This window comes from Choristoneura fumiferana, chromosome 25 (genome assembly GCF_025370935.1).
Source record: "Choristoneura fumiferana chromosome 25, NRCan_CFum_1, whole genome shotgun sequence".
Lineage (NCBI taxonomy): Eukaryota > Metazoa > Arthropoda > Insecta > Lepidoptera > Tortricidae > Choristoneura > Choristoneura fumiferana.
In genome coordinates, this window is record NC_133496.1 from 11,088,407 (window position 1) to 11,108,566 (window position 20,160).

At 36.7% G+C, this 20,160-nt stretch overlaps 2 protein-coding genes across 3 annotated transcripts; one reads left to right on the top strand and one right to left on the bottom strand.

The window, feature by feature from the left end:
• Positions 1–6,064: 6,064 nt before the first annotated feature.
• Ublcp1 (Ubiquitin-like domain-containing C-terminal domain phosphatase 1) lies at positions 6,065–16,099 on the top strand. Its single transcript, XM_074107111.1, has 5 exons — positions 6,065–6,323; positions 7,705–7,886; positions 8,405–8,540; positions 10,388–10,599; positions 11,857–16,099. Exons 1-5 carry the CDS (start codon positions 6,152–6,154, stop codon positions 12,178–12,180), a joined length of 1,026 nt encoding a protein of 341 aa, XP_073963212.1. The 5' UTR covers positions 6,065–6,151; the 3' UTR covers positions 12,181–16,099.
• A 532-nt stretch (positions 16,100–16,631) lies between these two features.
• Positions 16,632–20,160, bottom strand: LOC141442333 (uncharacterized). Of its 2 annotated transcripts, none has more exons than XM_074107293.1 (3): positions 19,985–20,160; positions 18,560–18,696; positions 16,632–17,900 (listed from the first exon to the last, which is right to left on the bottom strand). In XM_074107293.1, the coding sequence occupies exons 1-3, from the start codon at positions 20,051–20,053 to the stop codon at positions 17,726–17,728; spliced, it is 381 nt and encodes a 126-aa protein (XP_073963394.1). In that variant the 5' UTR covers positions 20,054–20,160; the 3' UTR covers positions 16,632–17,725. The 2 variants fall into 2 exon arrangements, with proteins under 2 accessions (XP_073963394.1, XP_073963393.1); XM_074107292.1 differs by having other exon boundaries at positions 19,967–20,160.

The following is a 20,160-nucleotide window of genomic DNA, read 5'->3' on the forward strand; positions in this document are numbered from 1 at the left end:
GTGCCTTTGTTTCATTTATTTTAGGTTCAATGACAATTTTTTAATTAAAACTACCTACGTAAGACACCAAAAAAGTATTAAAATAAATAGTTTTATTGTGTTCCGTTACCCGAAGGGTGATAAATGGAACTCTATAACTGTCACTTCGCTGTCCGTCTGCCCGTCACAGCTGGGCTACTACGAAACTCGAAGTTCGTATCGTACCGTCCCTCTCGCTCTCGTATTAAATAATATAAGAATAGAATAGTGTCAGAGGGACCGCACGACACGAACTTTGAGTTTCGTAGTAGCCCTGCACGCATTAGTACGTCCATGGTCACAGGGTCTCTGTATCTCGAGAACCGTCATTGATAGAATTTAGGTACACGTATTGTATTTCTACTGCCGCTAAAACAACTAATATTAACTTAAATAAAACCCCATACAAGAAACGTATTATTTTTAATTTTATTTAAAAAGTACAGTCAAGGGCAAAGATATCGACACGGCCAAAGTTACAAAAATATGTTTACACGACTTTAAATGCACTTGACATTAAGGCTGTGTATACATATTTTTGCAACTTTGGCTGTGTCGATATCTTTGCCCTTGACTGTAGTACTATTAGTTATTCTGTGACTGTACCTACTTAACACGTTCGCGCGTACGCCCAAAATTTTCGGTCAATGCGATATCGCACAACTTTTTCCATACAATGAGACGTCACGTCATTACAAGTTGAGCTTTGACTGTATACAGAAATAATTAGCGTTACGGCGCATGCGGAATTAATCGTCACCGTTTATAGACGTTCTACCGTACAACTGATATTGTAATTATACATATTCTTAACAACGTCATATCACGACAATATTATCGAATCGTCAAATGACGTTGTGTCACATAGTGACGTAACATAATACTACAATAACGTAGCAACGTCATATTACGGCAACATGATCGAAACGTCAATTGACGTAGTGTCACAATGCGATGTAACGTTATACTAAAAGAATAAAGCAACGTCATATTACGGCAGCCATATCATACTGGCAAATGGCTTTTTCTTGTTTTAAATGGATAAAAAACTGCAAGCACGTAATAAATGCTTCTATGCATGTCTTCGAGGAAGTTCAATCATCTCGAGAAACATTACATGACCCTATATATTGATGACGTAGTTTGGATCAGATGCAGACTACAGCCCAGGAAGAGACGAAGGTTCCAGCGCAAGCAGCGTTAGTAACGTCTCCGTAGGTGCACCAATCACAGCAATGTCTTTCCAGCAAGTCGGCCACAAACTATATACCAAAGCAGCGAAGTCTCTGACTCGGCTAGTGTTATAGATAAGACTGTATATGCATCTTCCAGTTCGGACAGTATTTTTGACAATCGTTTGGCACTGAAGCCTAACAAGTATCAAAATAAACAATAGCCCAAGAAGCCAAGGCCAAGACATGACGTACTCGGGAAGTGTGATGATGATACACTAACTATGTCGGTATCATCTGAGATTTTAGATAGTCTTATTAGGAATTGACTTTACCTGAGAGATTATCTCACTACCACAAGACCCGGCTGAACTGCAACCAGACATAGGTAGATTTGGAAAAAGCTCTTACACAATAACTTTGCTACCTGAACAGGAATCAAACTGAAAATACCCTAACAGCGTCATTTTTACTCCTTGAACAAGAACCAAGCTCGGAAATTATTGATGATAGTGAGGTTTCACATCCAACACCGCCATATCCTGGAAATAAAGAGGGTAACCAACTCTCTAATTTTTATCATCGGGAGATCATCCTAGACATCTTCTTTTACTAGATACTGCAGCATCATGCTCTCAGCAACCGATAATGAATGGTAACGAACTGATACTACGAGATGTATGTTGTAGTTGTAGCTTAGCCAATTTATCTTGTATTTCATTAATGAAATATAAAGAGAAATTGAGCTCGGTCCTTCCCCGGTGCTTGTGCCTGTGGAGATCCTTTATCTGTTTCCATCATTTCAGGGTACGGTGTTGATACTGGAGAACTGTCGTTACCGGTTGCTAAGAGCATGATGCTGCAGTATCTAGTAAAAGAAGATAGCTAGGATGATCTCCCTATGATAAAAATAGAGAGCTGGTTACCTTCTTTATTTCCAGAATATGGTGGGTGGTGTTTGATGTGAAACTTGACTACCAATCAATAATTTCAGAACTTGGTTCCTATTCAGGGAGTAAAAATGAAGCTGTCAGGGTATTTTTAGAGTTTGATTCCTGTTCAGGTAGCAAAGTTATTCTTTAAGAGTTTTTTCTAAATCTATGTCTGGTTGCAGTTCAGCCGGGTCTTGTGGTAGTGAGATAGACTCCAAAGTAAAGTCATTTCCTAAGACTCTATTATAATATTAGATGATACCGATATGTTAGGTCATCCTCATACTTACCGAGTACTTCATGCCTTGGTTTCTGGAGGATGCGTATACAGTCTCATCTATAACATTCTAGCCGAGTCAGAGTCTTTGCTGCTTTGGTAGTTTGTGGCTGACTTGTTGGAAAGACGTTGCTCTTATTGGTGCACCTACAGAAATATTACCAATGCTGCTCGCGCTGGAACCTTCGTCTCCTCCTGGGTTGTAGTCTGCATCTAAGCTAAAACTACCCGTCATCACTATAAGGGTCAGGTGATGTTTCTCGAGATGATTGAACTTCCTCGAAGACTTGCACAGAAGCATTTTTACATGCTTGTAGTTTTTTATTAATCTAAAAGAAGAAAAAGCTCTCAAATCAATTGAGGATAATAATATCTAGCAGTATTATTCATAATACTATCACAGCAAGAACTACACACATATACTTTACGAAATTACTCGTTTAGATGTGAAAAATGAACCGGTAATTGAGTTAGAACCATAGCATCTAAATTCCCTAAAAACTCACTAAACACTATAAAAAACCCATCCGAGTAAAAGTTTACATCACTAAGAATGTAACATATAACAAAAATATACTATTATTCATACAAAAATATTGAAATAATACTAAAGCTGCGTGGACAAATTCGTTGCTGAATCAACCTGCCGCGACCAGCGCGAGCGCGTCCTCCGTCACGTGAACAGGATGACTGAATGTATAGGCGCGGGAACAAAATACAGCGTCCACCGACGTTGTGCGTCTGTGAGTAGTCACATTTAAGAGCGTGTGCGTCGCCTCTTTTGGAGTCAAAAAATGTTATACTATGTGGCGCAAGATTTTTGGTAATTTAATATGATACGGCGCAAGGATGGAACTACTGCAATTTATTATGAACACCGAACGTCCGACCACGTAGTTCCTTTAACGTTTTTATAAAGTCTGACGTGATTAGACTATGTGTCACAACGCATAGTACCCTATTTGTCGGATATTGACGGTGGTCACGCGAACGTGTTAAACAGAAAAAATAGAAATATTTATACGCTCTTCGCACAGTACATACCCAGATCATAATTAAAATACTTTAAAAAAAATACAATTTAAACTATGAAATTCGAAAACCGAAGTTCGCACCGTACAGTCAAGAGCAAAGATATCGACACGGCCAAAGTTACAAAAATATGTACACACGACTTTATGCACTTAACATTAAGGCTGTGTATACATATTTTCGCAACTTTGGCCGTGTCGATATCTTTGCCCTTGACTGTACTTACCGTCCCTCTCACTCTCTTACTTAAATGTTTTCCAAGACTGACTCATGCTTGACCGGTTTTTATTAGTTGTTGATATGCAGTATTGTTTACTTCTACTCATACATTCATAGATTATTGTTATTATATTTAGCCTATAACTGTGTCCCACTGCTGGGCAAAGGCCTCTCCTCTTGACTTCCACATCTCCCTATGATCCAGAGCTATATTTGGCCACTCACTCAGTTCCGCGTCCAGGTCATCTCGCCATCTCCGCCTCGGCCTGCCTTGCCGTCGGTGCCCGTCATGTGGTACCCACCATGTGGCAACATCAGCTATTCGAATCTTGGAGCGCAATGTGGTGTTCCGGATACGATCAGTCCTTTTTGCCCCTAATATGCTGCGCTCCATAGCACGTTGGCAAACCTTTAGTCTGGACACAGAGTACATATATAAGTCTGGATTTCTGATTCTCAGTCAAAGACCATGTTTGCGCACCGTAGGTCAGGACAGGCAATACACACATGTCAACGAGTTTGTGCTTCAGCGTTAAAGGAAGGTTACCCTTCATGTGCTCCTTCATGGACCAGTAGCTCTTCCAAGCATTTTCAATACGCCTTTCAATTTCTTTGTCTTGCCTGTTGCTGAAAGAGACTACTTGGCCCAAGTACCTAAATATATTCGTCGACATAGTGTATTGTCTGCCCCTGTACTTGTATCCTGAGTTTCGTGGCATTGGTCATAATTTGGGTCTTTGACATTGCTAAGTTGTTGTAGCATTTCCTCGAGTTGTTGGGCTGATGAAGAGAACAGAACAATGTCGTCGAACAAAGAAAAAGACAGCTCTTTTGCCGCATCTGACAAATCTTTTTAACTCCGTTTTGCGTACAGGCCACCTTCCACCGAGTTTATGCCAATCTAATATCATATTGTTATCAAAAAAGGGCTATAAAACTTATAGGTAACTATCGTCCTATATAAGTCTGGTGTCCCATATATATAAAATTCTGATGAAAATAATAGAGCGTCGCATTGCAGGGAAACTCGATCAGCATCAGCCTGTACAACAAGCAGGATTCAGATTTGGCTTCTCCTCCACTGACCACCTCTATACTGTCAATCAGGTCATAGAAAAAGCCAACGAGTATAATAAAACACTGTACCTGGCATTTGTCGACTATACCAAAGCGTTGCAGCCCTTCACAGCCAAGATATCGAGCCCACATACATAAATATAATCCAGATCATCTTCCAAAATAGTACTGACATAAGGTTACAGTCAACTGGCCAGTCTTTTCAAATACAGCGAGGCGTGAAACAGGGCGATCCGCTGTCTCCTAAATTATTTAACTGCGTCCTAGAAGGAGTTTTCAAGAGCTTGGCGGTCTCTTGGGAATCTAAGGGAATTCTAGTCGGTGAAGAGAAGCTAACTGACCTTCGTTTTGCCGAGATAGATTAAAAACAAAAAAACAATAAGGGGGTCTCCGTCCCCGAACAAAAGATGTACCTGCTTACTTATTGTTTTCATGCTATCTATATAACAATGAACTAAAACAATAACTGCTCAGCTCACCCGCGACCTTATGATAGCTCCGTTTATGCAAGATATGTGTGTTCAAGCAGTTCCTCCACCTCTACACTGTAAGAATATGCACAAATCTGTCTATCACCACCACCAAACTACACTGACGCGTTTCGAACTCAACCAGAGCTCATCTTCAGAGCAACAACGGTACACCATGCTATGCAGACTCTAATAAGCTATCATAAGGTTGCGGGTGAGCAGTTATTGTTTTAGTTCATTGATATCAACCTCCGTAAAGTAACGCTTGATTCAATAAATTATCTCTATGTAAATATAACGTTTACCTAACTAATGGATAAATCTCAAACTGACTGCAAATATATCGCAAAAAATAGTGTGAGCGGATCTTAGAGAAAAAAATATCACAAAATTATCATTCCTGACTTTGTAATTCGTCTTTTAACGGCTGTACAGTCGAATGCAAAAATATCTTCCGACGTAATAAGGTAACCGTGGTACTTAACACATATTTTTGAGTAATTCGAATAGATAAGTACATATTTTTGCACTCGACTGTACCTAAAACAGGTACCTACTGTTGCTAGACTTAATTTGGTTTTTTAAAGATGTACGAAACTTCGTGGCGCCCTAATTTAATTTTAACTACTCGTTTTCCATTTTCATGAAAAATAATAAATACATTTTAAATCTGAGACAGCTCAACTGGGCTGGGATCCCGAAAAGTTAGACTTGTTATGTTTGGAAGAGGCTTGGAAGCTACGCAAACGAAAAATTGGTTAATTTAACGTTAAACTGTCAATTTGTCAGTTTTCAACACGCTGCACATCACTATTACCGTAAAAAACGCTCAGTGTGGGTGCGCTTCACTAGCGTCAGTCAGTCAGTCAGTGCAGTTCAGTGTTGTTTTGTTTATGTGTCACATTTGCCGTTACTCTGCTCTGCTGTGCAATCTGCATTTAGTTTGATGTAAAAATGTGTGATATAAACGATAGTTGTTTAAAATTGACTGTTAAGTGGAATGGCAAGGAGTACGATATCCCGGAGTTTTCTCCCTCGGACTCCGTGGCGATGTTGAAGATCGCAATCGAGAATGCTACTGGCGTTCGGCCGGACAGACAAAAATTGTTAAACGTCAAATTTCAGGGTAATTATACGTTTTTAGACCTATAACTTTTCGCAATATCGACGAAACTAGCACTAAAAGTGTTAGTTTGTGTTCAATACACATATTTTCGCCTATAATTGTAATGGTAGAGGTTGGTTTGTTTTAAAGAAAGTTCAACTCTTTCGCAATTACAAGCGGTGCGGTGCTGCGGTGTTTCCCGGAATTATGCAAGTAAACGGTACCTTTGCACTTGTAATTGGCGAACTCAATATGCAAAACTGCTATTTTAGAGGATTGGTTTAAATGGTCATTCACCAAAATGTACATCAAAAAACACCATGCCGTACTTTTTGGTGACTTGAATTGAAAGTATCATGATTTTGAAAAGACGGGATTCTGTTATTAACAATGCAACCAAGCACTAAATCAGTGGTAAGATCTACTTTCTACTTTGTAAAATCTGTTATCTGCAGGTCAATTCACAAGAGCTTGCACAAGTTGATTGAATAAGTAAATGAAGTAGCTGTGTGTTACCTATTTGAATACACATCACACAAATATGAAAATAACATGTATCTGTTGTTTTCCTACAAAAATGTCTTATGTGTTATTGTTCAATCTATTCTTGCTAGCTTTTGTGAATCTACCTGTAGGTACGGTCAAAAGTATAAATATACATAGGTTACCAAGACCATTACCTGAACATGTATTTTTCTGCCTTGTAATAATCAACTGGACCAACAGTTTGCCTGGAAGAAATAATTCTTCCGATTGAGCACTTTGATTTGTGTTGTATAATGACGGGTATTTTTTTTGACATTTGGCGGGTTCGATTCCCCGTTCTGACAGGAGATTATCCAAAAATCTTTGAATACAGTTAAAATCCTGTTATGTTATTTAACAAGATGGACAATGACCTGATTAAAGCTGCGGGTTTGTGGTGGATGTAGGCCAGTTCCAACCAAAGCAACTGGAGGTCTATAGGGAAGGCCTGTCCTATGTCCATCTTATGGTTATTATGGTGATGATGATGGTAGTTAAAATTATATTTATAGAAATGGGTGAGAAATACTTGAATTATATTCAACTTTTAAATTCATTGAATGTCTTTTTTGGTCATAAGATCCTGTTGGAAAAAAATGAAACTGTTTATGAATGATCATCAATGATTGAGTTGATCAATCAATGAACTGAATACTGTCTGTCTTGGTTTTGCCCTAAGCATTTTATTTTCATGTGAATGATGACACACACAACTACAAAAAGAACTGATAGCATAAAAGGAGAGTGAATGAAGTGAATGACTTAATGTTGAAATCCTGCTGTCATTACATGACATTTTCTTGTGTGCATGCATGACCTCAACTCTGGTGGTATAGTTACTCTTCCATTATTTTGCCTACAACTCTGCTGTCTTCAGGTAAAGTGGCAACAGACAACTACACCCTAGCTGAGCTGAACCTAAAGCCTAATTTGAAGATCATGATGATGGGGTCCCTCGAGGAGGCCATCCAGGGAGCATTGGCGAGGCCAGAATGCGGGGATGATGTGGTCAATGACCTAGATCTGGATGATGAGGAGGTTGATGTGGAGAATCAAGAGGTAATATTATTAAAACTGTTTATTTTGGGCACACAGCAATATGTCTTTCGGCCAGAAGGCAGCACTTGCAATTGTCTGCGTCAGCAACCAATGATTGTTCAAGCATACTGAATGCTTGTTTCAGCAGTTGTAGGTTCTCGTTTCACTATTGCAGCTCAAAGATGAAGTAAAACCCTACTAAACCTAATAATATTATAAATTTGTACAAGCATGAGTTTGTTTGCTACTTTTTTGCTGCTATAAAATTTGGTATACTGATGGCTAGACACCTGAAATAAAACATAAGCTACAATAATCCATTTACAATTAATTAATTTATCTCAATATTTTTACTGGATAGGGGTAAAATCCCAAAATTGTTTCTTAGTTTATTTTACAATTTGATATCAATGAACTGACCTGCTGTCAAAGATAATGGGAATCAAGAAAAACACTGTGTATAATGGGATAGGGTTTAATTTATAAATAATTATGTTAATAAAACAATTATTTCTTATGTTTCTTTGTCCACTTTTCAGATTTACCTGGCAAAAATAAACAAACGCGTCAGAGATTACAAAATCAATGTCCTGAATGAACCTCGTCCCGGCAAGAAGCTGCTTGTGCTTGATATAGATTACACACTGTTTGACCATCGGTCTGTTGCTGAAAAAGGTATGTTTTTAACCCCTTACACGTGTTGCATTGTAACTCTCAAGCGGAGGGACCAATTTCGATACGTATTTTTACGTGAAAGCAAGTTTCCTTCAGGTGGTTCTTTCTTAGTTGTGTTTCATTAATCTTTTCGACGCCAACGACTCACACGCACCGCAGGTTCCACGCCAACAAACGACCTATACATCCATTACTTCAATGCAAAAGCAACCTTCGTTTAATTGTGTTAAAGATCAAATTTTAGGTATTGCAATATAGAAACCTGGCGTATGGATGATGTCTTTTGTATTTGACGTGGCGGCGAAAAGGTTAAAATTGGTGAAATAACAGGTTGTGTTTGTTAGACATAGGTTATTTTTCAGTGGGGGCCTGGCCTGGATTTTTGTGTGAAGATATCAGTATTATAGAATTTTGAATCGGTAGCCCAACATCCTGGGTGGGCACTAGACCATACTGGGGTATGCACGGCCCACCCGGCCCCTCCTCTATACAGGGGTGGCTCATTTAGATCAGTCAGTATGAGAAAGTTTTAATATTATTCAATACAATACAATACAAATATTCTTTATAGATCACCAAAAGCAGTACAGAGACATTACAAAAATAGAAAAATTCAGGTAGACAATAGGCGGTTTTATCGCTAAAATGCGATCTCTTCCAGACAACCAATATTCTTTAATAATGTAAGTTTCATTTTTCAAAACGCCCGGGTTCGGTTCGGTTTTTTAAATGTATGAATGCAGTTTTTCTTGTTATTAAAATCGATGACATGGTTCCAAAGAAAGAACAGATCTTCGTATGTCTTATAGTATCAGACTTTACCATACTGACAATCTAAATGATCCACCCTGTATACGCCTAGATGCTCATACTCAACTCGCTCCTATGCTCGCTGAGTCTAATTTTTCTTTAGATCGATAAAGTTTTTCTGTGCATCAATGCTTCAGTTTGTATTTTCAATATGGGTTTTACGGGATGACCGTAAAAGTAACAGAATTTGGAGTTGAAATAAAAAATACAAAAAGACTCCAAAAACCAATCTTAATTCGATAAAAATAGGTATTCAAATGAAGTGGTTAAGTTGAGCTGGCGCAAGCGGCGCCCTGTAGTACGTGGCGCTCCGGGCATCCGCCCCACTCGCCCAATAAAAGCTGGCACTGCTTAAAGATAAAGATAGATAAAGATAATTTATTTGTCAAACATGAGTTCCTATATACAATTATTAAATTGAATATATAGATGTAAAATAATTTTATGTCCTGTCCTTCATGTCTTGCCTTTCGGCATACAAATTTTTACTTATGAATTTAAATAATTATACAATAAAAAAAATAGGAAATAATTAAATTATAATTAATATTACATTAATGTTATATAAATAATTTTGCATTTAATACTAATGATAATCAGTGGAACATTTTGAAAACAATATCTAGTCTATATTATCTAGTAGATATTCGTTAACAGAGTAATATTGCCTTGTTGGTTAAAAAATCATTCAATGCTTTTTTGAAACTAGGTAATACTTCTGCCTCTGTTACAGTTTTTGGTAGCTTATTGAAAATTTTAGAATGTGATGTCCATGCAAATATTTTTCCCCACCGTCAAACACTGTTGAATTTTTTAAATAGATTGAAGTTTGTTTTGGCAAAAATTGATAAATTTACAAGCTGGGCAGTGTTCGAATTTTTAATTTTTTGAAGTGTGGTTTGCAAGAATCGGTAGGTCGCAGATTACATATTGCTCTAATGCACTTTTTTTGAGCCACAAATGCATGGTCCTTATCAGTAGAATTACCCCAAAACATTATTCCATATCATAAAACTTGTTATTTTTTCTCTTTCCAGGCTATGAACTGATGCGTCCGTTCCTACACGAGTTCCTCGCTTCAGCTTACGTAGACTACGACATAGTCATATGGTCAGCTACAGGCATGAAGTGGATTGAGGAGAAGATGAAGTTGCTTGGTGTGGCCACTCATCAGAACTACAAGATTATGTTCTATTTAGACTACTTGGCTATGATCACGGTGCACACAGCCAAGTATGGGACTATTGATGTGAGTATTTGATCATCCCAGCCTATGTATGTACCAATGCTGGACACAAGCCTTCTCTCAGAATGAGAGGGCTTGGGCCGTAGCTGTAGGCATAGTAAAAGTGGAAGAGTAAGTTCAGTTTGGATAGGTATTTAACTAAATCTAAACAAACTTCAGCTGCCAGATTTGGTACATTCAAGGATTTTAAAATAAAAAAAATAAAATAAAAAATGTTTATTGCCAAAAAACTTAAAATAAATAAAAGAAAAATACCGTGCTTTGTTTGTTAGTTTTAAACATTTTACTTATCTATCATTGTAATACAAACTAGTGTATTTCAGTACAGAAATGTAGATGTTTAGATAGTTTAATGGGGGAATTTCAATATTTAAGACACCAATTGACGTTGTTTTGTTTACATTTAGTTAAATACCTATCCAAACCAAGTATATATTATATTACAGAGACATGAAACAATTTTAAGCTAACTTTCGTATTAAAATTATTTGCCGGTAATTAATCGAAAATAGATGTCGACAACCCTAAGCGTCCGCGTCAGAGTAGGCAGTTAAGTCTCCTAAAGGGTCGTAGTGAACTTACTTCACCTCTTTTTCTATGCTGTAGGTCTTGGAGGTTTTATTTTGGAAAAACTGTAAAGGTCATGGGTGATTGTGTAGGGATTTTAACATTCTCAATACAACGGTCTGACATGCAGATAAGCTGATGCGAAGTATGTTTTGCCGGAAATGAAACAGTATATAGGGTAAAATAATTTTACCCGGTAAATCGTCAATTACTGGCCACCTTTCGATAACTGGCCACCTTATACTAAAAATAAACTCTTTTTCTAATAATAATAATAATAAAATCATTTATTCGCTTAAAAAATTAGACATAAATTATACAACAATGAAATATCTGGCGGTCCTCAAACTGTATCTTGAAAATCTGGAGTGCAATTTAGAGACATACTTGGGAATATAAGAACTTAGCCGTATTTTTTTTATCATTATAGAACAAACATATAGGTCATTTTTAGTATAAGGTGGCCAGTTATTGAAAGGTGACCAGTAATTGACGATTTACCCTAGTATCTTCAAGCATAATCTTTCTACGCGTTTCGCTATTCTTATAAAAGTTACAAGCTTTGCCTGCGACAATGAGTTTGTTCAGCGCGCGCCCTCAGGAACTACTATTTTTTTCGGGATGAGAACTATCCTAGGTCCTTCTCCTGGTCTCAAACTACGAGTATCTCTATTAAATGTATTTTTTTTTCAGGTGAAACCCCTAGGCGTGATCTGGGGCAAATATCCGCAGTACAGCTCAAAAAACACCATAATGTTCGATGACATCCGAAGGAACTTCATCATGAACCCGAAGAGTGGTCTCAAAATCCGGCCCTTCAGGCAGGCCCACCTCAACAGAGACAAAGACCGCGAACTAGTCCATCTTTCAACTTATCTGCTTGACATAGCACAGTACTGTGATGATTTTGACACCTTAAACCATAAGAAATGGGAGAAGTATAAGCCTGATAGGAAATCGCATTCGGCTAGTAAGAGAAAAGCTGAGGATAGCTCGCCCTCCTCGCATAAAGAATGACGGTAGGATTAATTTGTGAATTCAATTTGGCTAATTGCCTTAAGGTGTAAATAAAATTCTAACCTAAAATTTAGCTTTTTGAGTGTAAAACCTTACCACAAGCCCTTGTTTAAGTTGTTTTTGCACTTATGACAAATAGTCTGCAAATAAATATCAAGTAATTATTAAATTACTCGCACTTACTAATCAATGGGAAATAATAAGTGCAGCGACTAGTTTTCTTTAGCATCTGCAATGGAACGTCTCTTTTTGTATGTAAGCAACGGGTTAATAGAACAACTTCTATTAAACTAATACGCCATCTTTACAGTAACTAGGTACCAGCAAATTATGCAAAATCGAGCGCCAGCTACTTTATTCATTTTGGAGCTTCAATATCTGTCTACTAATTTAATCAACTTCAACCCTCAATAAAGAGCATCGTAAATAATAATACTTAGCAACTAAATTAATTCGTCTTCTTTTTTAATGAAAATTAGCAACACACCTCGCGGTGCGCGGCAACGAGAGTGCGCACGCGTGGGAACCGGCCGGCTCCACCAATGAATGAGCGTGTGCTGACGAGTCGCTTGTATTTCTTTAGAAAGACACGATTTAGAAGTGCTTTAACAAAAACTTTTCATAGGATAGGATAGGTTCTTTCGTTACCTTTTGTACCTACCTCAGAGCTGAAAATAGAAGCCACGTCATAGCGGCATTGAATTTAATAGTATCTGTTCGAAAGGTACCTATTCAATTGAGAGCGGGTTTGCGGGATTCTAAAAGCACACTTCTAGTAGCCCGATTGACTTGAATTTTTTGGTTTATTATGTACGTCTATCATACATAACAAAAAAAAGTGTTAAATTAATTGTAGCTGTTAATCTAACATAATATGTCTCCTACTGTATTGATTCAGATTATTTATTTTTGTTATAAAAACAACCTTAGTAGCAAAAAGTTAAATTTTAGGTTTGAATTTTGTTTACAAATTATGACAGGTAAAGTTGAATGGACAGATCGCCTTTGATTGTGGTTACTCAACTCTATTGCATTTTTGTGACAAATGTGAGAGGAAATGACAACTTATTTTAATAAACGGGCGGTGGTTTGTATAACACTTCAGCAATCAGCACTGCCTTAACAAAATAATATGGATGCTATTGTAGTTGTAATTTTTTATACAAATAACTGGCTAGCTAAAATATGCATTAAAATTTTTCTTACGAAACTGACGCAATTATGCCCTAGTACCTAGGGTCTAGTTACTAGCACGAAAGTGTATAAGTTACTAGCCAAAGCATGAGCAATCAAATTTAAACGTTGAGATTTAGGCTGTATAGTATAGATACCTAATATGTAAATTTTTACACTTACAGTACCCGGCCATAAAGATTGTACATCGGTCTTTGGAAAGAGACTCGGCTAATTTCGGCTTCGTAGAGCAGAGCATTGTCACACACTACTTGTGACGTGTGTCAGTCTCTGTACAGATGCAATAGAGTGCGGACGCATTTAGATGATAACCTAACCAACCAAAAAGTTGGAAAACCCCCGACATTGTCACTTCAAAGTTCAATATCTCTTCTTGATGGACGGTGGCCAGTGTTCGGAAATCGTCGTAACAGCCAATTGTCTTTTTCCGAAGACCGATGTGCAATCTTTATCGTCGGGTACTGTAATTTTGAAATATGGTATGTATGGTGATGCTGAGACGTTAAAAATTGAACTCCTTTACGGGATTGTGTAGTAACTGTAGGGAAAACTTGTTATACTGTGCTAACACCATCTAGCGATATTTTGCCAGATACGTGAATCTGTCACGCTGGTTTGATTGCCAATATGATCCGATATCGGATCGGAAAAATTTGAAAACGCTCTAACAGTGTAAGGCTTACAAGAATGAAAGAATGTAAGAATTTAAAAGACTGCGAAATTGCTTCGCTCCCGTAAGTCAACTCAATGTTAACTTCCGAAAATGTTAAGCATTTTTATATTTACGAAAATATTATTTACGAAATACTAAAGTAGCAGACCCATAGCATAGAATAAAGATGTTGACATCACGAATTAATCGTCACCGAAGTTTAAACTTAATACATTTTGTCCTTACAAAGTAGAAATAATACCAATAATATATTTTTGGGATGTTTCTTTTTCGAATTTTAATGAACCCAACAGAAACTACGAGTATTATGATCTTTCCAACAAAGAAAGAATTGCCCAAATCTGTTCATAAATGACTGAAGTGTTGGTTGGAGCCTTAATTTATCGAATTATAATGGCAATTTTCCGATTGTGCTTGTCATTTTCATGAGTAACCTACACAGCCTAGTGTAGTGAAAAATTATAGTATTGCTACGAAGTGCTACCAAGAATTGGTGCTCTTTTATTAAGCGCTAGAAAATATTAAACTAGATTTAGTTGAATGTCTTGGGCGAATACGGAAGTTCCCTAACAAAATCGGTTTTTTAATCAAAAAAGTTTTTTTATTTAAAATATTTTTTTTTGATTCGCAGAATCCATTTATGGATAATTCTTGATACCTTAGTCATTCTGTTTGTTATGTCTTAAATTTGTTTGTATGGTATTGAATGAACAATCATTAATTTTACGGTCGCAAAAGTGTTAGTTTTTAATTATAACGATGGATCAAAATAGAGGAGTTAGGGGAATGGGCACTTTTCTACTTAAATCGTAATAAATTTCGTGTTTTGTAACAAAATTAAATTTTTGTACCTAATAACAGTACTTAGTATATAAATTATGTTTGGCTTTAATTATTGCGAAGATTACTCTTACAAATATAATCAGTATCAAAATTGCAAGAGATTTTAAAAACTCTCAAAAGTGCCCAAACCTCCCAATGGTTCCCATTGCACTAAATTCGCCACTTAAACTTAATTACTTCAGTATTAAACAATGTAACTATAAAAACTTGTAATAAAATCGACAAACAATCAACTGTTCTAAACTATAAGTAATAAGAAATAGTAGTTAACTAATAAAAAATATTAAATATTCAGTATCACGCAGATGGGCTTTACAAAAGTGTAGTACTTGAAGCTGCAATACCTAATTAATTCACATATTTTGATAGGTTAATTTAGTTTTGATGTTTTTCAATGGGAAACTGGATAGCATTGGCTCTGCCCAATCCTCCCTTAAAAATAAGTGCACAATGCTCCCCATTTCCTCATATTACGAATTAATTCAAATATGTTATGTCTAATGTTTTATTTCAATTTACATGATATTATTAGATGTAAATAAAGAAATTTACGCTTTTTCACAAAAAAGGTTGTTATAATTTCCTTTTCATATTATCAAAACATGAATATTAATTTGCACGCATGAAATGGTCGACATGTGACAGTGACAAAGTGCCTGAGCGGCGTGGTCAGTTATTAAGCTAAAGCAGCGTTTCCACCAATAACGTGCGAGGATGTGATGTGTTGCGAGGGATGTGTTTTTCATTAACCAATAGAAACGCTTCATTTACACATCCAGCACAGCACATCTCTGGTGGAAACGCTGCAGTATATACTATTTTCTTCCAACTGCTTTAATTTCATCATAACCGCACTAAATACCCAGCACAAAGCGGGACTTTTCTGCTCTAGGGCAGAAAAATGTATGAAAATCCTTTATTGCATTGTTTTAGATTTTTTTTTAAATTGCGCGACCAAAGAGGTAACAAGTATTTTTGCTATAAAATTAGCCTGCATAGTGTAAAAAAATCTAGTGTTAGGTTGGTCAACCTGACGGTCTTATGAAATTTGACAGATTGCGTACAAAAAATTGTTGCTACCAATCCTACCAAAAATAGCATGTAGCTGTATATTTATACCAGGGGTTGGACACTCCGCAGTTTAGGTAGGTACGTTCGGCCGGCGCACCCAACCATTGGGTGCACGGCAGTGGGTTGCCGCTTAGCTCGCATGCTGGACGCGTCGCGCGTTATTTGTGTAGGGTACGTAGGTTATTTTTGGTTTGGTTATTAAACATTTTTTTTTGCAAACTATGACTTCGAAATTGTTTATGGCTGTATCTGTGGTACTAGAAAGCTTGTAATTTGACATGAATATATAGACGGAGAGCGGACTGCAAAATTTCGTACCTACCTACTTGATACCGTGATGGAACGCACAATGGTTTCCCATAAAACTGATGCTGAGTCCGAATTTGATAGTCTGCCACGGCGGAACTTGCCGAAAGTACCAAAAAAATTTACACTTCCGGTGCAAAAAAGCAGCGGCGTCTTTAGTCCATGTAGCGCCCGTGTGCAATTATTATTTTAGCGCCATCTAGGAAGAGCGCGGTCAAAATGGAATAGGTACAATACAAAGTGCCGCGGCCGGCGCTCCTAACACCGCTGCGCCCGTGTGCAACGCACACCCTGAACTATAGGTAGGTAAAGACGCCTCTGAAAAAAAGGGGCGTCATTTAACCCATCTGATACTGAAATAATAGTCATGGCATCAAATACGAATTTACTGGTATGTAGATACAGAAAAGCGAAATCAGTATTTTTTTTGCCGGAAGTGCTCGGCAGACGCTCTCAAAGGTGACCACCAGGACCCCTAAATATACCTATCCATCTGATACCAGCATGAAACCAATTCCAGTCGGTAGGTATGAACCTTCATTTCCGGAATATATAAGTCTGCCAAGGCTGTTTCTGCCGAAACACCTTGACATACGAGATTATGTGAGCAACCTCTACTCCGCTCAATATAGACATTTCAATTTCCATAAACTCCGACAAAGCTGAATTTTGGTGGAGACCTTGGGTACACCATTAGGAATAAAGTGTCAAAAGTCCCCATTGATCCCATGTGTGCAAAAAGTTATTCGGGGTCAAAGTAAAAAATTTGAGGTTATTTGTTTTTTTTTTCCGAAAACGGTAAGTTTTATCAAAAAGTAGCCGAAGCAAAAATTATAGATCTTAAAATTATCTACAAAAATGGTCTTTATACTTTTTTTTCTAAGAATTACCATTCCCGAGATATTACGATTCTAAAAGTTGAAGGAGTCGTGTCATAACCCTAAGCCTTTTTTGGACTTTGTGATCGCCCAGGCAGGGTGCCTTGTCTGAATTCATCTTTTCGCGTTAGTAAAGTCTCGATCGAGTTTGTTAATAACAAAGAGAAAATATATAATTTGGTAGGGACTTTACCGAACTTCCAGTTCACCTCGACATAACCACTCCTAGCTTTTTTATAGACCTTTACAATTCAAACTGGAATATACTTAATTTATTCAGATTTAAAACAAAAGCCTAGCTAACAGTTGATTTCAGAAAATCAAGAAAACCAGTTATCTTTACACTCTCGCTTCAGAACCTCCTCGAAAGCTGCTCCTGAGACGAATCCCCGTTTTTCCTTTATTTCCTCCGGGCTTCCTCACTTAACAAATTTAAGCTTAAAACTTAATAAATGAATAAGATTAAAATTTAATAAATAAATGTCTAATTAATACCCTATTTTATAATTATCTTCACAACCCGCACAGTTTTCCCTGGCCACGAAATGCGTCCCATCCCATGGTCATACAAGTCCTTTGTTCAAAAACAACCCTCCTTCGGGCAGTCGGGTAAAAACTCCACCAATTCCTCATCACGATCAAAAGAACATCTACGTCTATAAACGGATCCATCTTCCTTAAAACTAAAATTTGAACTGAAGCAAAAATGCTTCTCCCCAAAACAGTTCCATCGTCTAAGTGCCACTTGATAATTCCTGGAACAAGAAAGAGCTAACGATAACTTTCCGAAACCGACGTAATATAACATAGTAGGTAGGTAATATAACGTTTTAAACTTTCGTGATTTTCACTCATAGTCAAAATACCACAAACGGGACTTATCACGCTAAAACACACGAGTAGTATTTACCTCGACGTTTCGAACACATTACAGTGGCCGTGGTCACGACGAGTAGACGAATGAGTGGAGTGTGTTTTAGCGTGATAAGATAAAATGTCCCATTTGTGAAATTTCGACCGGGGATTTGTTATTCCTTACGAACGTGCAATTTAACCCTTTGGGTGAAAATACTACGCTGGTTAAAAAATAATTAGACTTAATTAATAAAAAAAATAGGGGCAAAAGTTTTTCGGTTATAGACTAAAAGACGTTATTTTGGAGGTCAATCTATCAAAAAATTTAAATAATCGTGTTTACCAACTCCGCTAATATGTAGGTACATGATAAAAATAATTCAAATTTTATTCACACTTTGAATTTACTTTACTCTCAATATTAAAAGAAAAATCGGCAAAAAAAATCCGATCGCATCATCAGATTTTAATACTACAACAAGCTTAAAAGAAAAGTAGGAGGCAAAGGTTTTTCCGTTCTGGATTTAAACAAGAACATATGTTTATAAAATAAACTTACTCTCTTCTGATATTAGGTTTTGGCTCATCTATTCTTCCATTGTACTTTTTCTTTTTTTTTCTAAAATTCTCCTTTGCTTCCTTATTGTATTTCTCCAGTTCTTTATGCACCATCTTATGAAACTTTTTAGTTGTTATCTGTCAACAATATTGTAAAATTTCATTAATTCCACATTGTACAAATTGTTTGTGTTACCTACAGGAGTGTCACGTAAAGTTGACCGAATGTGTGATCTAAATAATGTATCAGAGTATACTCTGATACATTATTTAGATACCTACTAAGTACCTATGCTGTGTGTAATTTAGCAGGGAGCGTCTGTAGGCGGAAATTAGGCCCCTACTTAATAAACGTTAGGTACAATTTGTTAATTGTAATTATAGATGACAGGCTGCAACTTTACAAGTTTCTGTTCAATAAAAATTACAAGTTACTTTACCATGGTGGAAAATTTACAAAATTGTAGAATTGTACCTACAATTTTACATATTTCTCTTTAATAAACATTTTCACTTTACAGGTGACAATTTACATATTTGTAGGAAAAACTGCTTTTTTGAACACGAAATTGTAATTCCAAGTTTACATTTTTTGTAAATTGTACTATAATTTCTACAGGTTGTCCCACCTCGTGTCAAAATGTTACATTTCGTGATTCAACCTAATAAGCAAAGGTTACCTAACCTACTACCTACTAACGAAGGAAATAAAAAAAATGGCTCTAACAACAAGTAGTGAAAGCAGTGACAGTTTATTGTAGATACTTAAGGCTTTTAACTGGTCGGTAATATATTTCCACTTTTTTATTTTTATGTCATGTGTAAGTTTGTCGCTAAATCGGCCGAATAAAATATCTTTATTCTCATATATTAGAGACAGAATCGTAATTTTGTTGTTTTGCTCCATGACTTTCGTAATGAACCAAACAAATAACAAGGTACTAGATAGGTACCATGTGTGTGGTATGGTAGATACCATGCAACCGAAAAAAAACGAACTCTTAAGTCTACCCTCGTTAATTATGAAACTTCACCAAATATCTACATTTTATGTAAATTGTAACTTACAATTACATATTTGTAAGTACAATGTTGTCATCGATATCTACAGTCGTTTTCTACATTTACAATTGTCATCATAGTAAGTTTTATACATGTAATTTGTTTACATATTTGTAAGACCAGGTATATTAAACAGCACTTGTCGTACAACTTAACAAATTTGACACTTTTTTTACTAAATTGTAAGATTGTAACGTTTATTAAATACTGCCCAGGATATCACGATTGATTTCGGTATTCAACGTACAATGAAGCTGGACACTAGCGATGAGATTACATTGGATATGCTATGAAAGAGTTCTATATAAGTTCTTAAACTAAGGACTTTCCAACGATTTTCCTTTACAAGTTGGTTAATAAATACGGCCGATAATGGTTTCTGGTTCTTCCAGGATGGTCTTCCTCGTTTATGCATCGGTACGTTCTCACTCATGATTACAAAATCCAAAAAAGACACTCGTCACTGAGAAGATCAAAATGCGAATGAGTAAAATTTTCATTTCGCCTCGTACTTATACCACAGCGCGGGAGCTGTTCCCA